Source organism: Solea solea, chromosome 17, assembly GCF_958295425.1.
Source record: "Solea solea chromosome 17, fSolSol10.1, whole genome shotgun sequence".
Taxonomy (NCBI): domain Eukaryota; kingdom Metazoa; phylum Chordata; class Actinopteri; order Pleuronectiformes; family Soleidae; genus Solea; species Solea solea.
The window spans coordinates 24,357,882-24,384,863 of record NC_081150.1 but is presented as its reverse complement, the minus strand read 5'-3'; the positions used below and the strand labels follow the sequence as shown (position 1 = coordinate 24,384,863).

Sequence of the window (26,982 nt, the reverse complement as noted above, 5' to 3'; positions counted from 1 at the left end):
GCACGTACAAAAACATTTTGACTCCGCCTCCCCACATATTTACATATTGTATCTATAAAACTTTGTAAAATCGTGATAACTGACCTGTGACCAAGCCCCGCCTCCTCAGCTCATTACGTTTTAATATGGTGATAAAACATCAAAGGTAAAATATGACTAAGTGGATGTTGTAGTTTTTTTGTGTTGTTAGCATTAGGCTAACAGCGTGCGGGTGCTGAGTTAACATAGCTTATTTGTATGCTAACGCTAACAAGTTTCACATGTCTGGGACGTTAAAAGTGATGTGGTTTGGATCGGTCAGAATCAGAACTGGATTGTGTGTGATCCAGTTCTGATTCTTGAGCTAACGTAAAGTAAAGACAAACACACGTGACATTTAGAATCTATGCGTCGTGGGTGAACACATTAAAACAGTGACAACATGAGGAGCAACGCTGCTACTGAGCTAATGTTAGCATTAACGTAAGATTCATTGTCATTAGCTAATGTTAGCTAGCTAGTGTAATTTCATGTCTCCATTAACGTCATTTATCTCTGACTGGCCAGACTGTGTTTGAGGGCGGGGCTTAACCATCGTTCTATTATTTAGGTCTGATTGTGTTATTTTACAAGAAATATTAACAAATATTTTGGTCACAGTTAATGGAAACAATCAAAAACCGTCCTCGGCTGTTGTTTTGGCAGGAAATTGCTGACTGACCATTGGTTCCCCAACGTGACGCCATCTTTGTTTAAATCTTTGGGTTTTATACATTTATTAAAAACATTGATCCATTAACCGTGACTCAGCTGAGATTCTGGAACTTTTCCCTCAGATTCTTCACGACGCTCTGCTGAGCAGAATCGGTCTTCTGCTCACACGTTGTCCTCACAAACTCTTCATTGTTCTGATTGTTAGCAGACACTTCCGTCTGATCAAGCTCTCTGGGTCTCACTGACTCACTTCGAGCTTTTGCTTCCTCCCTCAGTTTGTACTCATCAGAATCCTGATAAGCCCGGCAGCGATCGGCAACAGCCATGATGGAAATCTTCTCTCTGCTGGTTGGAGATCGAATCTGAACATAACTGTCATCATTTTCTACTTCTTCTTGTTTGGTTTTCAGGGCTGTTTGTGAAGGGTCTGACTCAGGTGCTGGAAGTTTCTCTATGATGACCATCTTGTGTTGTGGGTCATCAGGTAACGGTGTCTCAGCTGCAATAAAATAATCCTGATGGCTGCTATCAACGACTTGTTCCTGGAGCTTCTGAAGCTCTGTCACTCGCACTCTGCTCAGCTGAGGGTCCAGGGATTTGGCTCTGAGAAGCGGTTTGCTGCTTGTGTCCTGGCTGCTGCAAGGCTCGTGTGGAGGAACCTCCATCGATGTTCCTTTACAGAGGAAGTGGCCTGAGGAGCAGCTGGAGTGCCTCCTCAGATCTCCAAACATCTGCTCTGGAATAGAGTGACTACGGCCAACAGGACCTTTCTGTTCCAAGTATTTGGAGCGAAGCTCTCGGACGTCAGGCCATGTGAAGCTTTCTGTGGGTGGAGGAGGACTTATGGGACTGCAGGTGCTAGCCTGACCTGAGGAGACCACACCGAGGAGGGGGGTTGAAGGTTGGCTCTGGTCTATGGGGCTCAATGGTGTAAAGGATGACTTGTGCTGAGACACCAGTTTCAAAGTCAGGTTTGGTTTCTCTGCAAAAACAAAAGTAAATCATCAATCATTAAATGAAACCATGAAATACTTTTAAAACTGATGAACTGGACACCTTGAGCATGAACCCTAAGACTTCTATGTAAATGTCTTAAAATACCTGAACCCTCCTCATTTGCATATTTAAATCAGTATTTAAGTTGCTGTGAGGTTTAAAACTTAAACTTGAGAACATACATGTTCATGATAAAAAATTACTCACATGACATTTAGATGATTTGTGTAAATAAGGTATAACCTGTGATTATCAGTCTGATAGCATCTTTAATTTGTCCTGCTGCCCTCTGCTGGAGTGAAAGAGGTGTGAAGGTGTCAGTACCTGAAACCTCTGTCTCCTCCACCACACAGGGTAAGGTCTTCTTGCTGATCAAGACTCCCTGAATTCGCTGTCGCACCACTGGTTGGGTTGGTTTGAGTCGCTGACTGTACTGACGAGCCAGATGAAGAACTTTGTTCTTTGTTTTGTCCACGTCGTCCACCTGGCTCATTTCTTCCTCGGCCTCCACCTTTAGCTGAGCCTCAACAGGAAGTGGCACCTTGAGGACTGTGAGGGAGGAAGGATTCTTTGACTCCAGTGAGTCAGTATTGAGGTCAGATGCTTCCTGGTCTTGGTTCTTGTTTGGGATCTTGGTAAAGTTTCTCCGGGCTTCACACGCTCTGTCAACATTCGGGGATATGGTGATATCTCGCTCCATCACCTGCCAGATCTTGATCATTTCAGATGAAGGCCTGAACTCCTCATCCTCTAATGGAGTATCCTCCAGACTCTGAGAGGTGAACTTGAGGCCCTCTGCAGAGTCCTCTGGACCCATGCTTCTCTGATCAGACTTGAAAGAGCGCAGAGGGTCAGTAAAGACCATGTGATCAAACTGGTCTGTGGGTACTGTCAACGGGGACTCCACTGAGGACGGGTCAGAACTGGAGGATGTGGTTGTGGTAAAGAGGTTTGTGAGAGCGGGTTTATCTTTTGGGATACTGTTGAACCTGCTGACCGAGCTCCTGACCATGCCAGTTGGGATATATGTCAGACTCTCTCTGCGCTGGAGTCTGAAGTTGGCATCCTGGCTCTCTGCATTCTCATAGTAACTCCTGATTTTCCCAATTAGCAGCTGGTCTTGTTTAGACAAAATGGAGTCCCGTCTCTGCTGAATGCCTCTGTCGCCGTCAAAGAGGTTGTCACCCCGAGGAGATAGGAGGGTGGAGTCTGTTGCACTGAAGGCCTCAACCAGATCAGAACAAACACTGTTGAGCCTCAGCATTCGGTCGACAGGTTCCGCACTGAGGCTGAGGCTGCGGCTGCTACCAGTCCGGCTGGGTAACCGTGGAGAAGCACAACAAAGGGAGTGGGCGTCGTCCTGGGCCACACTGCCTCTTTTGATGCTGTTGCTGAAGTGCTGGGCGATGGCACTGGCTTTGTCCAGAACAGAGGAGGGAAGAATGCTGGTGGCTTCGTCCTCTTTCTTTGCTGCATCCTTGTCATCCTCCTCATCGTCCGATGAGTCCCCACTGCTCAAGGTCTTTGAATCTGAATCAGGCTCCTCTGTGAGCACTGCCTCTCCTTCAGGCCTCAGTTCCTCCGACCTCCGAGGAGATGCTAAGATCAAGGCAGAGTCCACATCAGAAAGGGATTCTGCTTCAGGGTTAGCTGCCGGCTCAGATTCTGATGTTGTTTCCTGTGGCAGTTTATCTACAGATGACTAGAAAAAAGAAAACAATGATAAACCAACACGGCAGTAATGTATATATATACACATGTATATATATATATATATATATATACTACATATGTATATATATATATATATATATAAATACATATATATATATATATATATAAATATAAATACAAATATATACATATTGTTCTTCAGTTCGGTAGGAAGAACAGCACAAAACTATATACATGTATATATATATGTATATATATATACTATATATGTATATAATGTATATATATATATGTTTGTGTATATGTGTGTGTATATATGTATATACATTATATACATATATATATATATACAGCGGAGAAAATAAGTATTGAACGCGTCAACATTTTTCTCAGAAAATATATTTCTGATGGGGCTATTGGGATGAAATTTTCACCAGATGTCAGTAACAACCCAAGTTATCCACACATACAAAGAAATAAAAACATGAATGTCCATGACAAAAGTTATGTGTAAGTAAGAAATGACACAGGGAAAAAGTATTGAACACATGAAGAAAAAAAGGTGTAAGAAGGCACAGGAAGCTAGTATTTAGGAAGCAATCCTGCCCCCTATCAGTACAAATTTATATTAGCTGGATAAGTCGTAATTGGTGGCCTATAAAGGTTTCTCATTATCAAGGTGACACTCAAGAAGCATTTCAAGATGGGTAAAAGCAAAGAGCTGTCCCAAGAACTTCACAAGCTTATTATAGACAAACATATGGATGGCATTGGTTACAGATGTATATCTAAACTTCTGAATGTTCCAGTGAGCACTTTTCGAGCTATTATTCGGAAGTGGAAAGAACATCATTACACCATTAACCGACCGCGACCAGGTGCTCCTCACAAGATTACTGACAGAGGAGTCCATAGAAAAATTAGAAGAGTTGTCCCAGAACCAAGGACCACTCGCGGAGATCTTCAGAAAGACCTTGAAGAAGCAGGTACAGTCGTTTAAAAAAAAACAATAAGTAATGCACTCCACCGCCATGGCCTCTATGCACGCTCACCACGCAAGACACCACTGCGCAAGAAAAGGCATGTGGAAGCTCGCTTAAAGTTTGCTGCACAACATTTAAACAAGCCAATGTTATACTGGGAAAATATAATATGGTCAGATGAGACCAAAATTGAACTCTTTGGCTGTCACAACATACAATATGTTTGGAGGAGAAATGGTGCTGCACATCACCCTAAAAACACCATACCAACAGTGTAGTTTGGAGGTGGGAGCATCATGGTGTGGGGCTGTTTTTCAGCATCTGGCACTGGCAGACTTCATGTAATTGAAGGAAGGATGAATGGAGAAATGTATTGTGATATTCTTGATAAGAATCTGCTGCCATCCACAAGGATGCTGAAGATGAAACGAGGATGGACATTTCAGCAAGACAATGATCCCAAACACACAGCCAAGGAAACAATCAATTGGTTTAAGCGAAAGAAAATCAAGCTGTTAGAATGGCCCAGTCAATCACCTGACTTGAATCCGAATGAAATCATCTGGAAAGAACGGAAGATCAGAGTTCATAGAAGATGCCCCCGGAACCTTCAAGATTTGAAGACAATTTGTGTGGAAGAATGGGCAAAAATCACAGCTGATCAATGTGTGCGACTAGTTTCTCCATACAGGAGGCGTCTTGAAGCTGTCATTACCAACAAAGGCTGTTCTACTAAGTATTAAATACATTTCAGCAAGTGTATTCAATACTTTCTCCCTGTGTCATTTCACTTTATTACACACAACTTCATTTGTGGACTCATTTGTTTTTATTTTTTTATATGTGTGGATAACTTGGGTTGTTACTGACATCTGGTGAAAATTTCATCCCAATAGCCCCATCGGAAATATATTTAGTGAGAAAAATGTTGACACCGTTCAATACTTATTTTCTCCGCTGTATACTGAAGAACAATATGTATATATATGTATATATATATATATATATATATATATATATATATATATATATATATAAATACAAATATATACATATTGTTCTTCAGTTCGGTGCTGAAGAACAGCACAAAACTAAAGAACCAGCACAAATTTGAAGAACCAGCATAAAACTGAAGAACCACCACCAAACTGAAGGACCAGCATAAAACTGAAGAACCAGCACTGAACTGAAGAACCAGCACCAAACTCAAGAACCAGCACCAAACTCAAGAACCAGCACTGAACTGAAGAACTAGCATAAAACTGAAGAACCAGCACTGAACTGAAGAACTAGCACCGAACTGAAGAATCAGCATAAAACTGAAGAACCAGCCCCAAACTAAAGAACCAGCCCTGAACTGAAGAACCACCACCCAACTGAAGAACCAGCACCGAACTGAAGAACCAGCACCAAACTAAAGAACCAGCATAAAACTGAAGAACCAGCACCCAACTGAAAAACCAGCACTGAACTGAAGAACCAGCATAAAACTGGAGAACCAGCATAAAACTGAAGAACCAGCACCGAACTGAAGAACCAGCACAAAACTAAAGAACCAGCACCGAACTGAAGAACTAGCACCGAACTGAAGAATCAGCATAAAACTGAAGAACCAGCACTAAACTGAAAAACCAGCACCTAACTGAAGAACCAGCTTAAACTGAAGAACCAGCACCGAACTGAAGAACCACCACCCAACTAAAGAACCAGCATAAACCTGAAGAACCAGCACCGAACTCAAGAACCAGCACTGAACTGAAGAACCAGCATAAAACTGAAGAACCAGCCCTGAACTGAAGAACCAGCACCCAACTGAAGAACCAGCACTGAACTGAAGAGCCAGCACCGAACTGAAGAACCAGCATAAAACTGAAGAATTGGCATAAAAATTAAGATCCAGCACCAAACTGAAGAACCAGCACAAAACTAAAGAACCAACACCGAACTGAAGAACAGCACCGAACTGAAGAACCAGCATAAAACTGAAGAACCAGCATCAAACTATAGAACCAGCATAAAACTGAAGAACCAGCACCTAACTGAAGATCCAGCATAAAACTGAAGATCCAGCACCCAACAGAAGAACCAGCACTGAACCGAAGAATCAGCACTGAAATGAAGAACCAGCGTGAAACTGAAGAACCAGCATAAAACTGGAGAACCAGCACTGAACTTAAGAATCAGCTCCGAACTGAAGAATCAGCATAAAATTGAAGAACCAGCACCGAACTGAAGAACCAGCATAAAACTGAAAAAAAACAGCACCAAACTGAAGAATCGGCATAAAAATGAAGATCCAGCACCGAACGGAAGAACCAGCAACAAACTAAAGAACCAGCATAAAACTGGAGAACCAGCACCGAACTGAAGAACCAGCATAAAACTGAAAAAAAACCAGCACCAAACTGAAGAATCGGCATAAAAAATGAAGATCCAGCCCCGAACGGAAGAACCAGCACCAAACTAAAGAACCAGCATAAGACTGGAGAACCAGCACTGAACTGAAGAATCGGCACCGAACTGAAGAACCAGCATAAAATTGAAGAATCGGCATAAAAATGAAGATCCAGCACCAAACTGAATAACCAGCATAAAACTGAAGATCCAGCACAAAACTAAACAACCAGCCCTGAACTGAAGAACCAGCCTAAAACTGAAGAACCAGCACTGAAATGAAGAACCAGTACCAAACTGAAGAACCAGCACTGAGCTGAAGAACCAGCCCTGAAATGAAGAACCAGCACTGAAATGAAGAACCAGCCTAAAACTGAAGAACCAGCACTGAAATGAAGAACCAGTACCAAACTGAAGAACCAGCACTGAGCTGAAGAACCAGCCCTGAAATGAAGAACCAGCACTGAAATGAAGAACCAGCATAAAACTGAAGAACCAGCATAAAACTGAAGAACCAGCATGTTATCTGTTAGCAGGTTACTCTGAAGAGGTCAGCAGCAGCATTAGCAGCAGCAGGAAGACACCTCACCGTCACCGAGTTGGACAGAAAGACCTGAACCCTGAGGGACCAGCAGGAGATGGCAGCCAGCACAGAGCTGGAGAAGTCCTCTACCTGGTCATCCTCCAGCAGGACCTTGTCCACCTGATGAGAGCGCTGTGGAGACAACCCGTCCTCCTCAGCCTCAGACTGATTCTGACTGGAGTCCAGTGTGCTGCTGCTGGCAGTGGCCTGCAGGGTGTGTGTGTGTGCGTGTGTGAGAGAGTGCTGCATGACTCCAAACATCTGACATTCTGCGTCAACAACAGGACGTCTTCATTAGGGACATGAGGGACATGAGGAGGGACATTTTATGTGTCCAAACTTTTCTGGAAACGAGGTTTGAATGTTTCATCTTTACTCTTATATAATATCATAATATATTATAATATAACATAATTTAATTTATATAATATTTATATAATTTAATATCATGTAATATAATGTAATATACTGTAATGTAATATAATATCATAATATATTATATCACATTATAATATAATATATTATATTATAATATAATATAATTTAATTTAATATCATGTAATATAATATCATATAATACAATAATATAATGTAATATATTATAATATAATATAATTACATTTAATAACCTACACATATGTGTAATGTATTTGTTTTATGGATGAAGACGTGTCCCCATGATGCATTCAGGGTTAAATCGTACAGTTGAAGCTCATCTTACCTGTAAGATGTCTGATGTCAGCAGCAGGAGGAGGAGGGAGGAGGAAAAAGAAGAAGAAGAAGAAGAAGAAGAAGAAGGAGATGATGAGATGCTGTTGATTGCTCATGATGATAATAATGTGAGTTGATGTCAGTTGTTACCTGTGGTGTCAGGTTTCAGTGTCGCTGTGTTCAGCTCTGAGAAGAAAAATCAAAGGTTACCTGAACGTCTCAGAGCAGCAGATAATCACATAATCCCACAGCTGTGTGTGGTCACCTGACTGTCGTCGTCCTGGCGACGCTCTCGCTGAAACTCTTTCTTCAGACGCTCTGGACTGCAGCGATACCGAGGAGGATCTGTGCGGGAGAAGGACAGGAAGTGACCTCACATATTCAATACATCAGAAAAACAGCAGAAATGTTTCCTTAAACTAATATGAATCATTATTATATGACAATCACTATGATTGTCAACATTTACTCACGTATGGAATCCATTTCTAAGATGGCCATCTTTAGCCTGAAACAGAGGACACGTGTACTGGTTTAAAACCTGGTTCTACTGGTCTATACTGGCTTCTACTGGGTCTACAATGGCTTCTACTGGTATACACTGGTTTCAACTGGCTTCTACTGATCTATACTGGCTTATACTGGTCTATACTGGTTTTCTACTGGTCAAAAACTGATCTAAAATGGTTTCTACTGGGCTACACTGGCTTCTACTGGTCTACACTGGGCTTCTACTGGTCTACACTGGCTTCTACTGGTCTACACTAGTTTCTCCTGGCCTACACTGGTTTCTATTGGTCTACACTGGTCTAAAAACGGTTTCTGGTTCCTGACCTTCTGTGGGATAATGGCGTGGTGATTTTCCAGAATGATACGTTTGATGTGATGAGCCCACAACTTCTTCTCCTCCACAGTCTTTGCCTGTTTGTTTCACAGATTAATGAATAAAGAGAAAAAACAGCCAAATTAACTTCAGAAGAACGGTAGATTAACTGCAGATGAACTGTAGATTAACTGCAGATGAAACTGTAGTTTAACTGTAGATTAACTGCAAATGAACGGTAGATTAACTGCAAATGAACGGTAGATTAAATGCAGATGAACGGTAGATTACCAGTAGATTAACTGCAGATTACCAGTAGATTAACAGACATATATTTTAAACAATCAAACCTCCATGAATAAATGGATAGATCAGTTTATCTCCCTGTTTTTTCTTTCTAATCTGACCTAATCTATTCAGATTAACAGATTGTCACCTGGACCGTGTGTGGTTGTTTGGGGTGTTTGTAATGAGTGACGCTGAAGCTCAGAGAGTCTTTGGCACTTTCGATTAACATCAGCGTGGAGCACTAAAACCAGACCAGAACAAAAACCACATCAGTCCCAAACATTCATGTCATTGTAATCCCACTCTTCTGCTTTCCTCACCGTGATGTGCGTCTTGTAGACGTAGTGTTCTCCGCGGCGTTTGGTGATGAGCAGCATGCGATCAAACAGGAACAACGTTCTCTCGTTTTTGGCTCGATGAACTTTGAAGGTTCCCTCCAGAACCAGTTCTCCGTACGTCGTGAGGTCTGGACCTTTCCAGTTCAGCAGCAGAGACTGAACCTCCTGAAGGAAACACTGGTTTCATTCTGGTCTTCTGTTTGTTTGTCTGTTTGTCTGTTTGTTTGTTTGTTTGTTGGAGGCTAACCTGTAGTCGGACTGCGTGTTCGTGTTTCCTCTTCATCTCGTTGATGTACCAGGCCACGCCCGTCATCGTGTAGATGGCCTCCTCCACCACCTCGTAACCCTCCTCCTCAGGGTCAAAGTGCTTCGCTATCTCCTGCACGACAACATCAACGACAACAACATCAAGAACAAGGACAACAACATCAACAACGCCAACAATCAACAACAACATCAACAACATCAACAACGCCAAAGCCAATGACAACATCAACAACAACATCCATAACTTCCACATCAACGACAAGGACAACATCAACATTAACAACAGCAACATCAACAATGCCAACATCAACAACCACATCAACAACAACAACGTCCACATAAACAACAACATCAACGACAAGGACAACATCAACAACAAGGACAACAACATCGACAACGACAACATCAACGACAAGGACATCAACAATGTCCACATCAACGAAAAGGACGACAACGACAAGGACAACATCAACGACAAGGACAACATCAACGACAAGGACAACGACATCAACAACGACAAGGACCACAACATCAACAACCACATCAACGACAACAACATCAACGATGCCAACATCAACAACAACATCAACGACAAGGACAACATCAACAACAAGGACAACAACATCAACGACGACAACATCAACGACAACAACATCAACAATGTCCACATCAAGGAAAAGGACGACAACGACAAGGACAACATCAACATCAACAACAAGGACATCAACGACAAGGACAACAACATCAACAACATCAACGACGCCAACGAGCAACAACATCAACAACACCAAAGCCAACGACAACAACATCAATAACTTCCACATCAACATTAACAACATCAACGATTCCAACATCAACAACTTCCACATCAACAACAACATCAACGACAAGGACAACATCAACAACAAGGACAACAACATCAACGACGACAACGACAACGACAACAACATATACAATGTCCACATCAACGAAAAGGACGACAACATCAGCGACAAGGACAACATCAACAACATCCACACCAACGACAAGGACAACAACATCAACAACATCAACGACAAGGACAACATCAACAACATCCACGACAAGGACAACAACGACACCAACAACAATGCCAAAGACAACATCAACAACAACATCAGCGACGCCAACGACAACAACATCAACAACGTCCACATCAACAACAACATCAACGGCACCAACAACGCCAACATCAACAATGCCAACGCCAACATCAACATCAACGACAAGGACAACATCAACGGCACCAACAACGCCAACATCAACAACGTCCACATCAACGACAAGGACAACAACAAGGACAACATCAACGACAAGGACAACAACGTCAACGACAACATCAACGACAGGGACAACAACATCAACAACAAGGACAACCACATCAACGACAAGGACAAGATCAACAACCACATCAACGACAACATCAACAACGTCCACATCAACAACAACATCAACGACAAGGACAACAACATCAACAACGCCAAAGATAACATCAACAACGTCCACATCAACGACAAGGACAACAACATCAACAATGTCCACATCAACGACAAGGACAACCACATCAACAACGTCCACATCAACCACAAGGACAACAACAACAACCACCACATCAACGACAAGGACAACATCAACAACAACATCAATGATGCCAACATCAACAACAACATCAACAATAACGACGAGAACAACATCAATGACAACAATATCAACAACAACAACGACAAAAGCATCAACAGCAACGACACAGGTGAGACAGGTGGAAGACACAGGTGAGACAGGTGGAAGACACAGGTGAGACAGGTGTGAGATAGGGGTCGACTGATACTCAGGCCGATATTTGCGTTTTTTCCGTGTATCAGCATCGGCTGATTCGTGGGTGCGTTTGCGATCTATTGCACTTTTTTGTTTTCGTCCTGCGCATTCACGTAGCTCTGTGTTGACATGCTGGAGAGCACTGAAGCACATGCATTGCCCCTCCCCCCCGGCAGAGAGCAGCTGGGGGTTTTGTAAGACTGCCTACAACAACTATCCTCCATGAGAGAACGGTAAGTTTTCAACTTTCAATGTATTTTTAACTGTCTAACTTTGCTGTATTATTGCATTAATAATGCGACGCGGTCGGTGTGTGTTTCTTTCTCTTTCTCTCTGCCACACGCGGGACAACACTGTTTTTTTTAAAAAACTCTGCTCGAGCCGCTTACAGTCGTCATAGAGCTCAAAAAACATGTCTGATCTCCAGCTGGTGAGATGGCACCGCTGCACGTCTGCACGTCTCTCTCTCGCTGTCTGTGTGTCTCTCTCTCTCTCTCTGTCTGTCTGTCTCACTCTGTCAGTCTCTCTCTCTGTGTTGTCTTTGCATAATAGGTGACATAATAAAACACGGTCATTTTATTTCATGTAGAAAAACAAAAGTTTCATTTATTCATTTATTAAAATAACTCAGAATGTAAGCATCAGATCAAATCTACTGAATGTGTGTTCTTGTTTCTTCTTTTTAGAGAAATGGCTGAAAAGAAGGGCGACATGGAGGCTGATACAGGAAAGAAAAACAACACTTCCAGTATGTGGACTCATCTCATCTCATCGTGATCTCAGGAATTTGCACATTTCAGTGTAAAAATTGTTTGTTTATTGATATATTTTTAAATGTTCTACATTGTTTAACTGTTTTGTTAATACATATTTCGTTTTTTGGTTTAATTGAGACTTGTGTAACATTTGTTATCATTGTGTCATTTTTATCATGTAAATGGAGGGAGAAAAAGCATTATCGGCCTAAAGAAATCAGCTGCATGTATCAGACATCGGCACCGGCCATAAAAAACCTGTATCAGTCGACCACTAGTGTGAGACACAGGTGAGACAGGTGTGTGACACAGGTGTGTGACACAGGTGAGACAGGTGTGTGACACAGGTGTGACTGGATTGTTACCTGGAGCAGCAGGTGATATTTGAGGATCCTCTGAACCGGTTTGAGCAGATATGAACCCAGAGGAAGTGACCGCTTCAGCAGCGCCTGACGCTCACGGAAAAACTGGACCAGAGATTTGTTCCTCATGCACTCAGTGAGAGCAGCCACTGATCTGCAGGAGTGAACGGGTGAACGAGTGAAAACAAACAGATGTGAACGGGTGAACACAAACAGGAGTGAACGAGTGAAAACAAACAGATGTGAACGGGTGAAAACAAACATGAGTGAACGGGTGAACGAGTGAAAACAAACATGAGTGAACAGGTGAACGAGTGAAAACAAACAGATGTGAATGGGTGAACGAGTGAAAACAAACAGATGTGAACGGGTGAACACAAACAGGAGTGAACGGGTGAACGAGTGAAAACAAACAGATGTGAACGGGTGAAAACAAACATGAGTGAACAGGTGAACGAGTGAAAACAAACAGATGTTAACGGGTGAACACAAACAGGAGTGAACGGGTGAACGAGTGAAAACAAACAGATGTGAATGGGTGAACGAGTGAAAACAAACAGATGTGAACGGGTGAACACAAACAGGAGTGAACGGGTGAAAACAAACAGATGTGAACGGGTGATCACAAACAGGAGTGAACGGGTGAACGAGTGAAAACAAACAGATGTGAACGGGTGAAAACAAACATGAGTGAACAGGTGAACGAGTGAAAACAAACAGATGTTAACGGGTGAACACAAACAGGAGTGAACGGGTGAACGAGTGAAAACAAACAGATGTGAACGGGTGAACACAAACAGGCGTGAACGGGTGAAAACAAACAGGTATGAACAGGTGTGAGCACAAACAGGAGTGAACGGGTGAACAACTGAAAACAAACAGATGTGAACGCGTGAACACAAACAGGAGTGAATGGGCGAAAACAAAAAGGAGTGAACGGGTGAATGAGTGAAAACAAACAGATGTGAACGGGTGAACACAAACAGGAGTGAAGGTGTGAACGAGTGAAAACAAACAGATGTGAATGAGTGAACACAAACAGGAGTGAACGAGTGAAAACAAACAGATGTGAACAAGTGAACACAAAAAGGAGTGAATGGCTGAAAACAAACAGGAGTGAACTGGTGAACACAAACAGGAGTGAGTGTGTTAACGAGTGAAAAAAAACAAGTATGAACGAGTGAAAACAAACAGGTATGAACAGGTGAACACAAACAGGAGTGAAGATGTGTGTGTACTCACTGAGGGTAGTTAGTACAGTACTGTGTGTGTGTGTGTGTGTGTGTGTGTGTGTACTCACTGAGGGTAGTTAGTACAGTACTGTGTGTGTGTGTGTGTGTGTGTACACTCACTGAGGGTAGTTAGTACAGTACTGTGTATGTGTGTGTGTACTCACTGAGGGTAGTTAGTACAGTACTGTGTGTGTGTGTGTGTACTCACTGAGGGTAGTTAGTACAGTACTGTGTGTGTGTGTGTGTGTGTGTGTACTCACTGAGGGTGGTTAGTACAGTACTGTGTGTGTGTGTGTGTACTCACTGAGGGTAGTTAGTACAGTACTGTGTGTGTGTGTGTGTGTACACTCACTGAGGGTAGTTAGTACAGTACTGTGTATGTGTGTGTGTACTCACTGAGGGTAGTTAGTACAGTACTGTGTGTGTGTGTGTACTCACTGAGGGTAGTTAGTACAGTACTGTGTGTGTGTGTGTATTCACTGAGGGTAGTTAGTACAGTACTGTGTGTGTGTGTGTGTGTGTGTACTCACTGAGGGTAGTTAGTACAGTACTGTGTGTGTGTGTGTGTGTATTCACTGAGGGTAGTTAGTACAGTACTGTGTGTGTGTGTACTTACTGAGGGTAGTTAGTACAGTACTGTGTATGTGTGTACTTACTGAGGGTAGTTAGTACAGTACTGTGTATGTGTGTGTGTGTGTGTGTGTACTCACTGAGGGTAGTTAGTACAGTACTGTGTATGTGTGTGTGTGTGTGTGTGTACTCACTGAGGGTAGTTAGTACAGTACTGTGTGTGTGTGTGTGTACTTACTGAGGGTAGTTAGTACAGTACTGTGTGTGTGTGTACTTACTGAGTGTAGTTAGTACAGTACTGTGTGTGTGTACTTACTGAGGGTAGTTAGTACAGTACTGTGTGTGTGTGTGTACTTACTGAGGGTAGTTAGTACAGTACTGTGTGTGTGTGTGTGTGTGTGTGTGTACTTACTGAGGGTAGTTAGTACAGTAATGTGTGTTTGTGTGTGTGTGTGTGTACTTACTGAGGGTAGTTAGTACAGTACTGTGTGTGTGTGTGTGTGTGTGTACTTACTGAGGGTAGTTAGTACAGTACTGTGTATGTGTGTACTTACTGAGGGTAGTTAGTACAGTACTGTGTATGTGTGTACTTACTGAGGGTAGTTAGTACAGTACTGTGTATGTGTGTGTGTGTGTGTGTGTGTACTCACTGAGGGTAGTTAGTGCAGTACTGTGTGTGTGTGTGTGTGTGTACTTACTGAGGGTAGTTAGTACAGTACTGTGTGTGTGTACTTACTGAGTGTAGTTAGTACAGTACTGTGTGTGTGTACTTACTGAGGGTAGTTAGTACAGTACTGTGTGTGTGTGTGTGTACTTACTGAGGGTAGTTAGTACAGTACTGTGTGTGTGTGTGTGTGTGTGTGTACTTACTGAGGGTAGTTAGTACAGTAATGTGTGTTTGTGTGTGTACTTACTGAGGGTAGTTAGTACAGTACTGTGTGTGTGTGTGTGTGTACTTACTGAGGGTAGTTAGTACAGTAATGTGTGTTTGTGTGTGTGTGTGTGTACTTACTGAGGGTAGTTAGTACAGTAATGTGTGTGTGTGTGTGTGTGTACTTACTGAGGGTAGTTAGTACAGTACTGTGTGTGTGTGTGTGTGTGTGTGTACTCACTGAGGGTGGTTAGTACAGTACTGTGTGTGTGTGTGTGTACTCACTGAGGGTAGTTAGTACAGTACTGTGTGTGTGTGTGTGTGTGTGTGTACTCACTGAGGGTGGTTAGTACAGTACTGTGTGTGTGTGTGTGTACTCACTGAGGGTAGTTAGTACAGTACTGTGTGTGTGTGTGTGTGTACACTCACTGAGGGTAGTTAGTACAGTACTGTGTATGTGTGTGTGTACTCACTGAGGGTAGTTAGTACAGTACTGTGTGTGTGTGTGTACTCACTGAGGGTAGTTAGTACAGTACTGTGTGTGTGTGTGTATTCACTGAGGGTAGTTAGTACAGTACTGTGTGTGTGTGTGTGTGTGTGTACTCACTGAGGGTAGTTAGTACAGTACTGTGTGTGTGTGTGTGTGTATTCACTGAGGGTAGTTAGTACAGTACTGTGTGTGTGTGTACTTACTGAGGGTAGTTAGTACAGTACTGTGTATGTGTGTACTTACTGAGGGTAGTTAGTACAGTACTGTGTATGTGTGTGTGTGTGTGTGTGTACTCACTGAGGGTAGTTAGTACAGTACTGTGTATGTGTGTGTGTGTGTGTGTGTGTGTACTCACTGAGGGTAGTTAGTACAGTACTGTGTGTGTGTGTGTGTACTTACTGAGGGTAGTTAGTACAGTACTGTGTGTGTGTGTACTTACTGAGTGTAGTTAGTACAGTACTGTGTGTGTGTACTTACTGAGGGTAGTTAGTACAGTACTGTGTGTGTGTGTGTACTTACTGAGGGTAGTTAGTACAGTACTGTGTGTGTGTGTGTGTGTGTGTGTGTACTTACTGAGGGTAGTTAGTACAGTAATGTGTGTTTGTGTGTGTGTGTGTGTACTTACTGAGGGTAGTTAGTACAGTACTGTGTGTGTGTGTGTGTGTGTGTACTTACTGAGGGTAGTTAGTACAGTACTGTGTATGTGTGTACTTACTGAGGGTAGTTAGTACAGTACTGTGTATGTGTGTACTTACTGAGGGTAGTTAGTACAGTACTGTGTATGTGTGTGTGTGTGTGTGTGTGTACTCACTGAGGGTAGTTAGTGCAGTACTGTGTGTGTGTGTGTGTGTGTACTTACTGAGGGTAGTTAGTACAGTACTGTGTGTGTGTACTTACTGAGTGTAGTTAGTACAGTACTGTGTGTGTGTACTTACTGAGGGTAGTTAGTACAGTACTGTGTGTGTGTGTGTGTACTTACTGAGGGTAGTTAGTACAGTACTGTGTGTGTGTGTGTGTGTGTGTACTTACTGAGGGTAGTTAGTACAGTAATGTGTGTTTGTGTGTGTACTTACTGAGGGTAGTTAGTACAGTACTGTGTGTGTGTGTGTGTGTACTTACTGAGGGTAGTTAGTACAGTAATGTGTGTTTGTGTGTGTGTGTGTGTGTACTTACTGAGGGTAGTTAGTACAGTACTGTGTGTGTGTGTGTGTGTGTGTGTACTTACTGAGGGTAGTTAGTACAGTAATGTGTGTGTGTGTGTGTGTGTACTTACTGAGGGTAGTTAGTACAGTACTGTGTGTAGATCTCAAAATATTCACTCTGAAACAAACAGGAAAGTTAAAGTCTTGACAAAAAATGGAACTAAATAAAAGCCAAATGAATCTGCGTGAGAACATTATTATTATCATTATATATAATATACACATTATTGAGTATTTATTCATTGTTTGACATTTAAAGTCACTTATTTTAACACAATATTTGGACTAAATTAAAACATCTCACCTTCACAACAAAGCAGCGAGCGACGGCGACGGCGTCTTTGTCACAGAGGTCCAGAGCCTGAAGCAGTTCACTGTAAACATGGAGCACGTCACCATGGCAACATGATGACCACAACAACAACAACAACAACAACAACAACAACAACACGCTGCCTTCTTTTCATCTCATCGTTATTGCTTTGTTTTCAGTCACTGAGCAAATTTAAACTTTAAAAAAAAAAATCACACAGCGTGCAGTGACATCCTGGTCAGCAGGGGGAGCTGGTGAATCCTTAATAAAGTGATTATTCATGATTAAATTCAACGTCTTAAATTAAAATCATCTTTGTGATGAACAGGAACAGGAAGTCAATTAACAGGAAGTGATGTAACGTGGGCCGTTTCTCAATATCCATACTTGTCCGTACTCTTGCTAATAAATTTGTCAAAAAATTTTTTTTATATATATATTTAAAACGTGAAAATAATAACAATATATTTGCATTTATTAGTATTTCATATGTTCATTTATCAACACTGTAGGTGGCGCTAATGAGGCTTAAGCAATTGGTGCCACCTGTCAATCAAACAGTAGAAGGAAGTAGATACTGTTCTAACTGAAGAATCATACTTATGTACACTGTGTGTACTCTGAGAGTTTGTACTCTGTGTGTATTATGTGAGTGTGTACTCTGAGTGTACTCTGTGTGTACTCTGTGTGTATTATGTGAGTGTGTACTCTGAGTGTACTCTGTGTGTACTCTGTGTGTATTATGTGAGTGTGTTCTCTGTTAGTGAGTACTCTGAGTGTGTACTCCTGTCGTACTTCTACAAAACACAAGTACATACTTGTGTACTTTTGTATTGAGAAAGGGCAGACGACTTTTCACAGCAAAACCACTCCAAACTCCACCCATGCAGCCGGGACGCCCCGGTCTGCAAAACAAACTCACCCACAGACTAGGAGCAGCGAGTGATGAACCTGAGGAAACCAGACCAGAACTGAACTGAACCCAGACCAGACCAGAACTGAACCCAGACCAGACCAGATGGAGTGTTGTCTCACCTGTTGAACTCGTAAATGTCCTCGATGTTTCCAAACAAAGAACAAACCTGTTCTGGACGAATGGAGACATCAGAGCAGTCGATGAGGTGAGACAAATAATCCTGAAAACAGGAGAGACAAATAATCCTGAATAATCCTGAAAACAGGAGACAAATAATCCTGCCAATGGGAGACAAATATTCCTGAATAATCCTGAAAACAGGAGACAAATAATCCTGAATAATCCTGAAACGGGAGACAAATAATCCTGAAAACGGGAGACAAATAATCCTGAATAATCCTGAAACAGGAGACAAATAATCCTGAAAACAGGAGACAAATAATCCTGAAAACGGGAGACAAATAATCCTGAAAACAGGAGACAAATAACTCACTCACCTCGACGATCATTCGCAGGTCTTTCACGTACATTCGCTCCGTCTCAATGATCTCCATGACGACGCGGTCCAGGTACGTCAGCTGACAGTTTGGCACCATGTTGCCACTCTGCTGCCGCCTGCTGGACGCACGAGTGGTTGTCAACACCTTGTTGTTGTTGTTGTTATTGAGTATGAGGCCCTGCCCCTTTCTATCAGACTGTGGGCACTGCCCCGCCTCCTCGTCACCTTCAGGGTTGGGGGTGTTGGAGGAGGAAGGCGGGGGGGCAGGGCCGTCGTCGCAGGAGGATCCGGACCCCGAGGACAGCGTTGAGATCAGGCTGAGGGGGCGGCGGTCTGAGGAGTCGGAGGGTGTGGCCGATGGAGCGTGCTCATTACTGCTGATGGAGGCGTTGGAGAGGCGGGAACACTCTGCATGATTGACATGTGTGATGAGGTCACAAACACTTTCAAAATAAAAGTCATAATATAAGCACTGAGCTTTTTACCACAACAAAAGCCCTAAATCTGTGTGTGTGTGTGTGTGTGAGACTTCTCTTTCTTTTTGTTACAAACTTACAAACAGGATTCTTATGTAATAACAATACTTTGAAATGTCTATTAAAGCTTGAACTGTAACAACTATTTTTTGTTTTACAGACAGACAGACTTACAGACAGACAGACTTACAGACAGACAGACTTACAGACAGACGTACAGACAGACAGGCGACGTTCTCTTATTAAATCAGAAGACAAAAGTCACCGATATGAATGTTGGGTGGTGAAATCAAATAATACAAACAATGACATTTGACCTTGCTATCTAGTTAGCTAAACAGTGTGCTAGCTAACAGCTAGCACACTGTTTAATCACAACAGTGTTTTAAATCCTGATCTTAAAACAAAATACAGTTGTTACAGTTCAAGCTTTAATAAATATATGTATTGTTATTAGATAAGAATCCTGTTTGTAAGTTTGTAACAAAAAGAAAGAGAAGTATCACACACACACACACACACCTGTCTTACATAACACAGTTAAAGTCAAGCCAGCTGGTTACCATGGTGATTAAGAGAGTGGTCATGTGACCTGAGATTATGTTGGATTGAACGGACGCAGCATTAGACTGAAAGTAACACACACACACACACACACACACACACACACACTCAGACACACACACACACTAACAGACACGCACAAAGACACACACGCGTCAGTGGATGTTGCTATGACAACAGCTGGATCAGATCTATTGTGATGTCATCATTTGTTTTCAAGTCAATTCTTTGATCTGTTTGTTTGTTGATCTAAGTTAGTTCAAATACAACCTACACAACACAACAACACAACACAACACAACAACACAACACACACACACATTGACACAGACACAGACACAAAGAAACACAAACACAACACAGACACACACACACAGTGGTTTACCTTCAGCCTGCAGACACGCACACACACACAGGTTGGACACAGATCAGGACCAGGACTGATCAGGTGATCAGGTCTCAGAGAGTAGGGGGGGCGGGGCATAATCCAATTAGACTGAAAGGGAGGAGCCACTAGCTGCTGGTCACACAGTGACCTCTGACCTCTGCACGTCTCAATCATTGCTCTTTTACTGTTGAATGTGAATGATTTTAAAGAAGTGTTTATTCATCAAAGAAACTAAAACATGCACCAAACATGGGACATTGAAAGGCGACGCCCCCTCCACATCTCAGGTGGGAGCTTCTTGTCATGCCAGTGACGTTGAAGGTAACATGTTTTCTCATCAGAGAAAAAAACTTTCTTGTCCCATGTTTGGTTTCTCATGCATTCTCGTCCCCAAGTTAATTTGGGGAGGATGGTCCCGTGTCTTGACGGACAGACACTTGGATCCTCCGGCTCAGGGCCGGTGAAACATTTTTGGGTTTACCACTTGTTCCATAACCCTCAGGATCTTTGAAGAAGTTTAAAATGACTGTCTTACTGCGTCCAACCTCAGCAGCAATGGCACGCTGCGAGAGGCCTTGCTGATGCCTTGCTGATGCCTTGATTTCTTTTTGTCCCATTATGTTGTCTCATTTTCATTTTCTTATCAACAAGTGGATCTCTTGCTTTATTGAGACATTAACTGTGTCACCGTGCTTATGTTAAGTTACTCCTAAATAAGAGAGGCTGTGTATCACCTGCTGTCAATAAAGAGCTGTGGTTTAATGTGTTGTTGCCATAAAGAGCTAATCCGAGCTAAAGGAGTTATTATAAACTGTATGCTAATCACTGTCACATGACTCAGGGATTTTATATTTGTGTAATTCATGTGTTCATCAGTCTGAATCCACACAGCTGCTCATTAATACATCGATAAGAAGTTTGAAAATAAATGCTAATGAGTGAAGAATAAATCACTAAAACTAAAAAATTTAAAAGTAATCCCCTCATCGTCTTCATTTATTCACATTTCTCATAAAGTGTTCACATCGTACGGTTCCCTGACAGTAGCCGAGACGCCACATGACCGCGCTTTGCTGTGTTTGTACACACCTGACGTCACATGACCGCACTTTGCTGTGCTCGTACACACCTGTGACGTCACATGACCGCGCTTTGCTGTGCTCGTACACACCTGACGTCACATGACCGCACTTTGCTGTGCTCGTACACACCTGACGTCACATGACCGCGCTTTGCTGTGCTCGTACACACCTGCGACGTCACATGACCGCGCTTTGCTGTGTTTGTACACACCTGCGACGTCACATGACCGCGCTTTGCTGTGCTCGTACACACCTGCGACGTCACATGACCGCGCTTTGCTGTGCTCGTACACACCTGCGACGTCACATGACCGCGCTTTGCTGTGCTCGTACACACCTGACGTCACATGACCGCACTTTGCTGTGCTCGTACACACCTGTGACGTCACATGACCGCGCTTTGCTGTGCTCATACACACCTGCGACGTCACTCTGAGAAATAAGATTTTTCTGGGCTCTTTATGGCCTTTAGAAAGGTTTTACAAATGTGAAACTCCATGAATTAAAAATATAGAATATAAAGCGCTATACATGCCTGTGTCCATGTCTCCAGGTGTCCTGTGTCTATGTCTCGAGTTGTCCTGTGTCCATGTCTCCATGTCTCCAGGTGTCCTGTGAACAGTTTTACATGCTTCTTTTTTACTTTTGTGCTCAATGGGAAAATTGCTTTTTGGGCGGCATGAGTATTTTTTGTTGTCTACAAGGCAGAGGGGGTGGAGCTACATCCAGTTCTTATAATACATCCATGCTGCTATTCTGTGGCCGGCTCGCAGCATGCCTAGTGCATGTGATGTGATGTGATGGCATGTCATGTCATGTCATGTCATGTCATGAGACGTCATGTCATGTCACGTGACGTTATGTCATGAGACGTCATGTCATGTGACGTCATGTCATGTGATGTCATGTGACATCATGTGATGTCATGTGACATCATGTGATGTCATGTCAAGTAATGTCACGTCATGTCCTTTCATGTCATGTGATGTCATGCCATGTCATGTGATGTGATGTCATGTCATGTCAAGTAATGTCATGTCAAGTAATGTCATGTTCTGTCATGTCATGTCATGCAATGTCATGTTCTGTCATGTTCTGTCATGTTCTGTCATGCCATGTGATGTGATGTTCTGTCATGTCATGCAATGTCATGTCATGTCATGTCATCTGATGTTCTGTCATGTCCTTTCATGTCATGTCCTTTCATGTCATGTTCTGTCATGTCATGCAATGTGATGTCATGTTTCGACTACTGCAACAGCATCCTGTACGGCTTATCATCTAAAATCTTAAATAAACTCCAATACATCCAGAACTCTGCTGCCTGTCTGCTCACCCACACCCGCACCCGTGACCACATTTGATGTGGTTCACCCTCCACCAGTGGAGGTTCTGGAGGATGGCCTCCAGAACCTCCACTGGCTCCCGGTCCCACAACACACTCATCCGATGCTAACCTCCTGACTCCACCTCCCAGGACCAAGCACCGAACCTGGGCGACAGAGCCTTCTCCGTCGCCGCCCCTTCCCTCTGGAACTCACTCCCCAAACAGATCTGCAACTGCACCGACCGTCCAATGTTCAAGTCACTGACTTAAAAACTCACCTTTTTAAAATTGCTTTTAATGTTCAGCTCAGTCCACTGTGTTTTTTTTTCTTTTTTCTTTGTGATTTTTACCATTTGATGTTGTTTTAGCTGCTTTTATGTTCTGTAAGGTGTCTTTGAGTATTTAGAAAGCGCTTGAAAATAAAATGCATTATTATTATTATGTGATGTCATGTCATGTCATGGAATGTGATGGGCGAGAAAAGTGAAACCAACAGAGACCAGGTCTGAGGAACCAGACTGACTGCAGCAACGGGTCCTGGTCCTGGTTCAGGAATTGACTGATGGTCCAGTTTTTTTTCTCACTAAATCTGATCACATATCAATATCACCTGATCATCAAACTGAATGTTACCATAGAAACTCGGGTCTTTGAACGCGTCACAGTCACTTCCTGCTGGGCGTGTCCCTCTGACTAAAACTTTACTGCGACTGAAAAAACAAACACTCAGCTGTCAATCAAACGTCCCGAAAACAAACTTGACGCGAACAAAGTTCACGGCGATACGTGACACGCGCTGACACGCGCGCGCGTTTCCTCACAATCACAGAGAAGTTTGAAATGAACGAGGTTCACGCGCACGTTCAGTAAACAAACACAAACAAATGAACAAACGTGCGCTAAACAACGGGGGACGTTCACGCTCACCTGGTGAAGTTCACGCTGTCACCGTGACACGCACACTCTGACAGACACACTTCTGCCTGCACACTACCGCTGCTTTCACACCACTGTCTGCGCATGCGCGCTGTTTGAACCCAGCGGAAAGAAAGACCCTACCCCCCGCCTCCTTCCGTTTATAGACCACGCCTCTCCCTCTTAACCCCAACCCTGATCAGACACAAACCGTCACAGGGGGCGTGTCCACAGAGCGCCTCACTGTGATCAACAGAAGACACAATTTTAATAACTGACAACTGTAACCATAGCAACAGTGATACAGTGTTTATTTTCTCTTGTTTTTGCAGTAAAAGTAAATGTGTATTTATGATTAATTATTACTCATTGATTAAAGCAGCTGAAAGATGAGTCACAACCAGACTATGTCTCCCCCTGCTGGACAGGAAAGACATGTCTGTGACACAGGAGTCAGTTACACAACCAGAGACGAGTGTGAACACGTCAGAGAAACACACACAGGTATACGCACACACACACATGTATACACACACACGCACACGTATACACACAGAGACACGCACACACACATACACGTGTGTTAGATTGGACTTTTTCTTTTAATGTCACTCGAAAACTTTTCAGCATCAAACACAAAAGTAATAACAAAAAAATATGAAGAAGAAACCTGAGATCATTCATAAATATAACAAACACAAAGTGACTGTGTGTGTGTGTGTCCACAATATTGAAATGATCCATTATATACTGTATTTAAATGAAGGGGCGGGACCATGACGGCCATGGTATCAGCACTGGTGACCTCACACAGATGACATCACACGGGTTTGGTCGTGCTGTTGTAAACCAGTGTATCCTGCTCTGACAGGGCCACGTGGGCGGGACCTGCAGCGACAGGCCTATGGGAGTGCTCGCGCCTCTTCTTCAGGAAGCAGTACGTCAGGATGGCTAACAGAGCCAAGATGGCCACCGACAGGATCACAGCCAGCGCTATGGAGCCTGAGAAGAAGAGAGTGATGTCACTTCCTGTCAGTGTCACAGCACAGTGTGACCGTAGCATGCATGTATTATAAGAAGTGGATATAGCCCCGCCCCTTTGGCTCTGTTCATTCCTATGGAGTTGCTCACTCAGCTCATATGCCAAAACACTTTCTGACTTCCTGGGTTACTTGTGGGTTGTGTAGAGCTTGAGCATGTGCAGTAGTGTTACTCCCATGATGCCTTTTGGCTCTGTGAACGAGCCGCCCACGTTCTCGACATGCTCGGCGCGTCCGTAAACAGTGAAAGGCATGATGGGAGTACGCTACTGACGTGCGCGAGCGGATTTCGTGAATACCGATGTCACGTTAGCTTCGGTCTTTAAAGCATGGATTTGTAAATGAATGACAGTGGAAACAGTAAAGTGAAAAGTAGAATGATTTCATTAAAGGTTAAAATGATCAATTTAATGGTTCATGTAATTGACCGTGGCTATCTTTATTTTTAATTATTATAATAATTATGTTATTATTATTTATATGTGTTGTTACAGGAATGATGTTCTTTTCTTCCACTCACTGATAAACTGTATGCTAATAACTGTCAAATGACTCAGGGATTTTATATTTGAAAATAATAATAATAACATTAAGTACTTTTATGATCCAAAGAATATTAACCATGAATATGATTTGGGTCTCATTGCTATGCTTTGTATTTTGGTTTAAATTTCTAACTGTTGTTGTAGGTGGTTTATAAATGAAGCTAACTTATCATTATAATGAGTAATATGGTTAATGTAGTAATCATACAATATTAAGATAAAGTCAGGCCAGAAAATCTGCAGACTCTAACATGATCATATTATTAGGAACAATAACAACGTGTTAAACGTAATTTTATACCTCCAGATTCTTTCACTCTAATTCATGTGTTCATCACATTTATCAGTAACTTTATGAACAGATAGTGAGTATAAGACAAGCAGCCGACCCGGGAATCATCACACCGTCATCTGCCCCGTGTTCACATGTCACTATGAATATTTCTGAATGTTTCTGGGCTCTTTATGGCCTTTAGGAAGGTTTTATACATGTGAAACTCCATGAATTAAAAATATACAATATAAAGATCTATAGATGACTGTGTCCACGTCTCCAGGTGTCCTGTGTCCATGTCTCCAGGTGTCCTGTGTCCATGTCTCCAGGTGTGCTGTGAACAGTTTTACATGCGTTTCTTTTACTTTTGTGCTCAATGGTAAAATTGCTTTTTGGGCCCATGACTATTTTTTGTTGCAGTACCATGATTGGCCACAACATTGTCTTCAAGGCAGAGGGGGCGGAGCTACATCCTTATAACACATCCATGGACCATAGTGATTATCAAGTGATTATTATGGTCTGACCTGAGTCGTCTTTGTCTTCCTCCTTCTCATAACGATCAAACATTCCTCTGAAGAAAACATTATGCTCTGCAGACAGACGGACAGAGACGGAACGTAGACAGCAACAACAACAACAATTAAACAAAACACCAAACTGTAGGGACCTGTCTTACACCAAACTGTAGGGACCTGTCCTACACCAAACTGTACGGAACTGTCTTACACCAAACTGTAGGGACCTGTCTTACACCAAACTGTAGGGAACTGTCCTACACCAAACTGTGGGGAACTGTCTTACACCAAACTGTGGGGAACTGTCTTACACCAAACTGTAGGGACCTGTCTTACACCAAACTGTAGGGACCTGTCCTACACCAAACTGTGGGGACCTGTCCTACACCAAACTGTGGGGAACTGTCTTACACCAAACTGTGGGGAACTGTCCTACATCAAACTGTAGGGACCTGTCTTACACCAAACTGTAGTGACCTGTCCTACACCAAACTGTAGGGACCTGTCCTACACCAAACTGTAGGGACCTGTCCTACACCAAACTGTGGGGAACTGTCTTACACCAAACTGTGGGGAACTGTCCTACATCAAACTGTAGGGACCTGTCTTACACCAAACTGTAGGGACCTGTCTTACACCAAACTGTAGGGACCTGTCTTACACCAAACTGTAGGGACCTGTCCTACACCAAACTGTAGGGACCTGTCTTACACCAAACTGTAGGGACCTGTCTTACACCAAACTGTAGGGACCTGTCCAACACCAAACTGTAGGGACCTGTCTTACACCAAACTGTAGGGACCTGTCTTACACCAAACTGAAGGAAACTGTCTTACACCAAACTGTAGGGACCCGTCTTACACCAAACTGTAGGGACCCGTCTTACACCAAACTGTAGGAAACTGTCTTACACCAAACTGTAGGGACCTGTCTTACACCAAACTGTAGGGACCTGTCTTTCACCAAACTGTACGGAACTGTCTTACACCAAACTGTACAGAACTGTCTTACACCAAACTGTAGGGACCCGTCTTACACCAAACTGTAGGGACCTGTCTTA

General features: G+C 42.8%; 2 protein-coding genes across 2 annotated transcripts in view; both read right to left on the bottom strand.

Moving 5' to 3' along the window:
* Positions 1-514: 514 nt before the first annotated feature.
* Positions 515-23,694, bottom strand: LOC131443329 (pleckstrin homology domain-containing family G member 3). The gene is given in 19 exon segments (XM_058612853.1): positions 515-1,675; positions 2,014-3,391; positions 7,330-7,530; positions 8,045-8,055; positions 8,185-8,220; positions 8,300-8,336; positions 8,339-8,379; positions 8,508-8,542; positions 8,798-8,955; positions 9,294-9,386; positions 9,466-9,648; positions 9,731-9,862; positions 12,704-12,854; positions 17,137-17,183; positions 17,370-17,439; positions 18,414-18,514; positions 18,792-19,201; positions 21,839-21,915; positions 23,558-23,694. Coding segments are annotated over 19 exon segments (4,146 nt in total). The 5' UTR covers positions 23,653-23,694; the 3' UTR covers positions 515-785.
* Positions 23,695-23,839: 145 nt separating this feature from the next.
* Positions 23,840-26,982, bottom strand: part of LOC131443401 (kunitz-type protease inhibitor 1-like) — an 8,454-nt gene continuing 5,311 nt past the window's right edge. Inside the window, exons 9-10 of the mRNA XM_058613011.1 lie at positions 25,932-25,997; positions 23,840-24,547 (exon numbers count right to left, since the gene is read on the bottom strand). Coding sequence (XP_058468994.1) covers positions 24,366-24,547; positions 25,932-25,997 — 248 coding nt within the window. The 3' untranslated portion in view covers positions 23,840-24,365. The remainder of the gene's footprint in view (positions 24,548-25,931; positions 25,998-26,982) is intronic.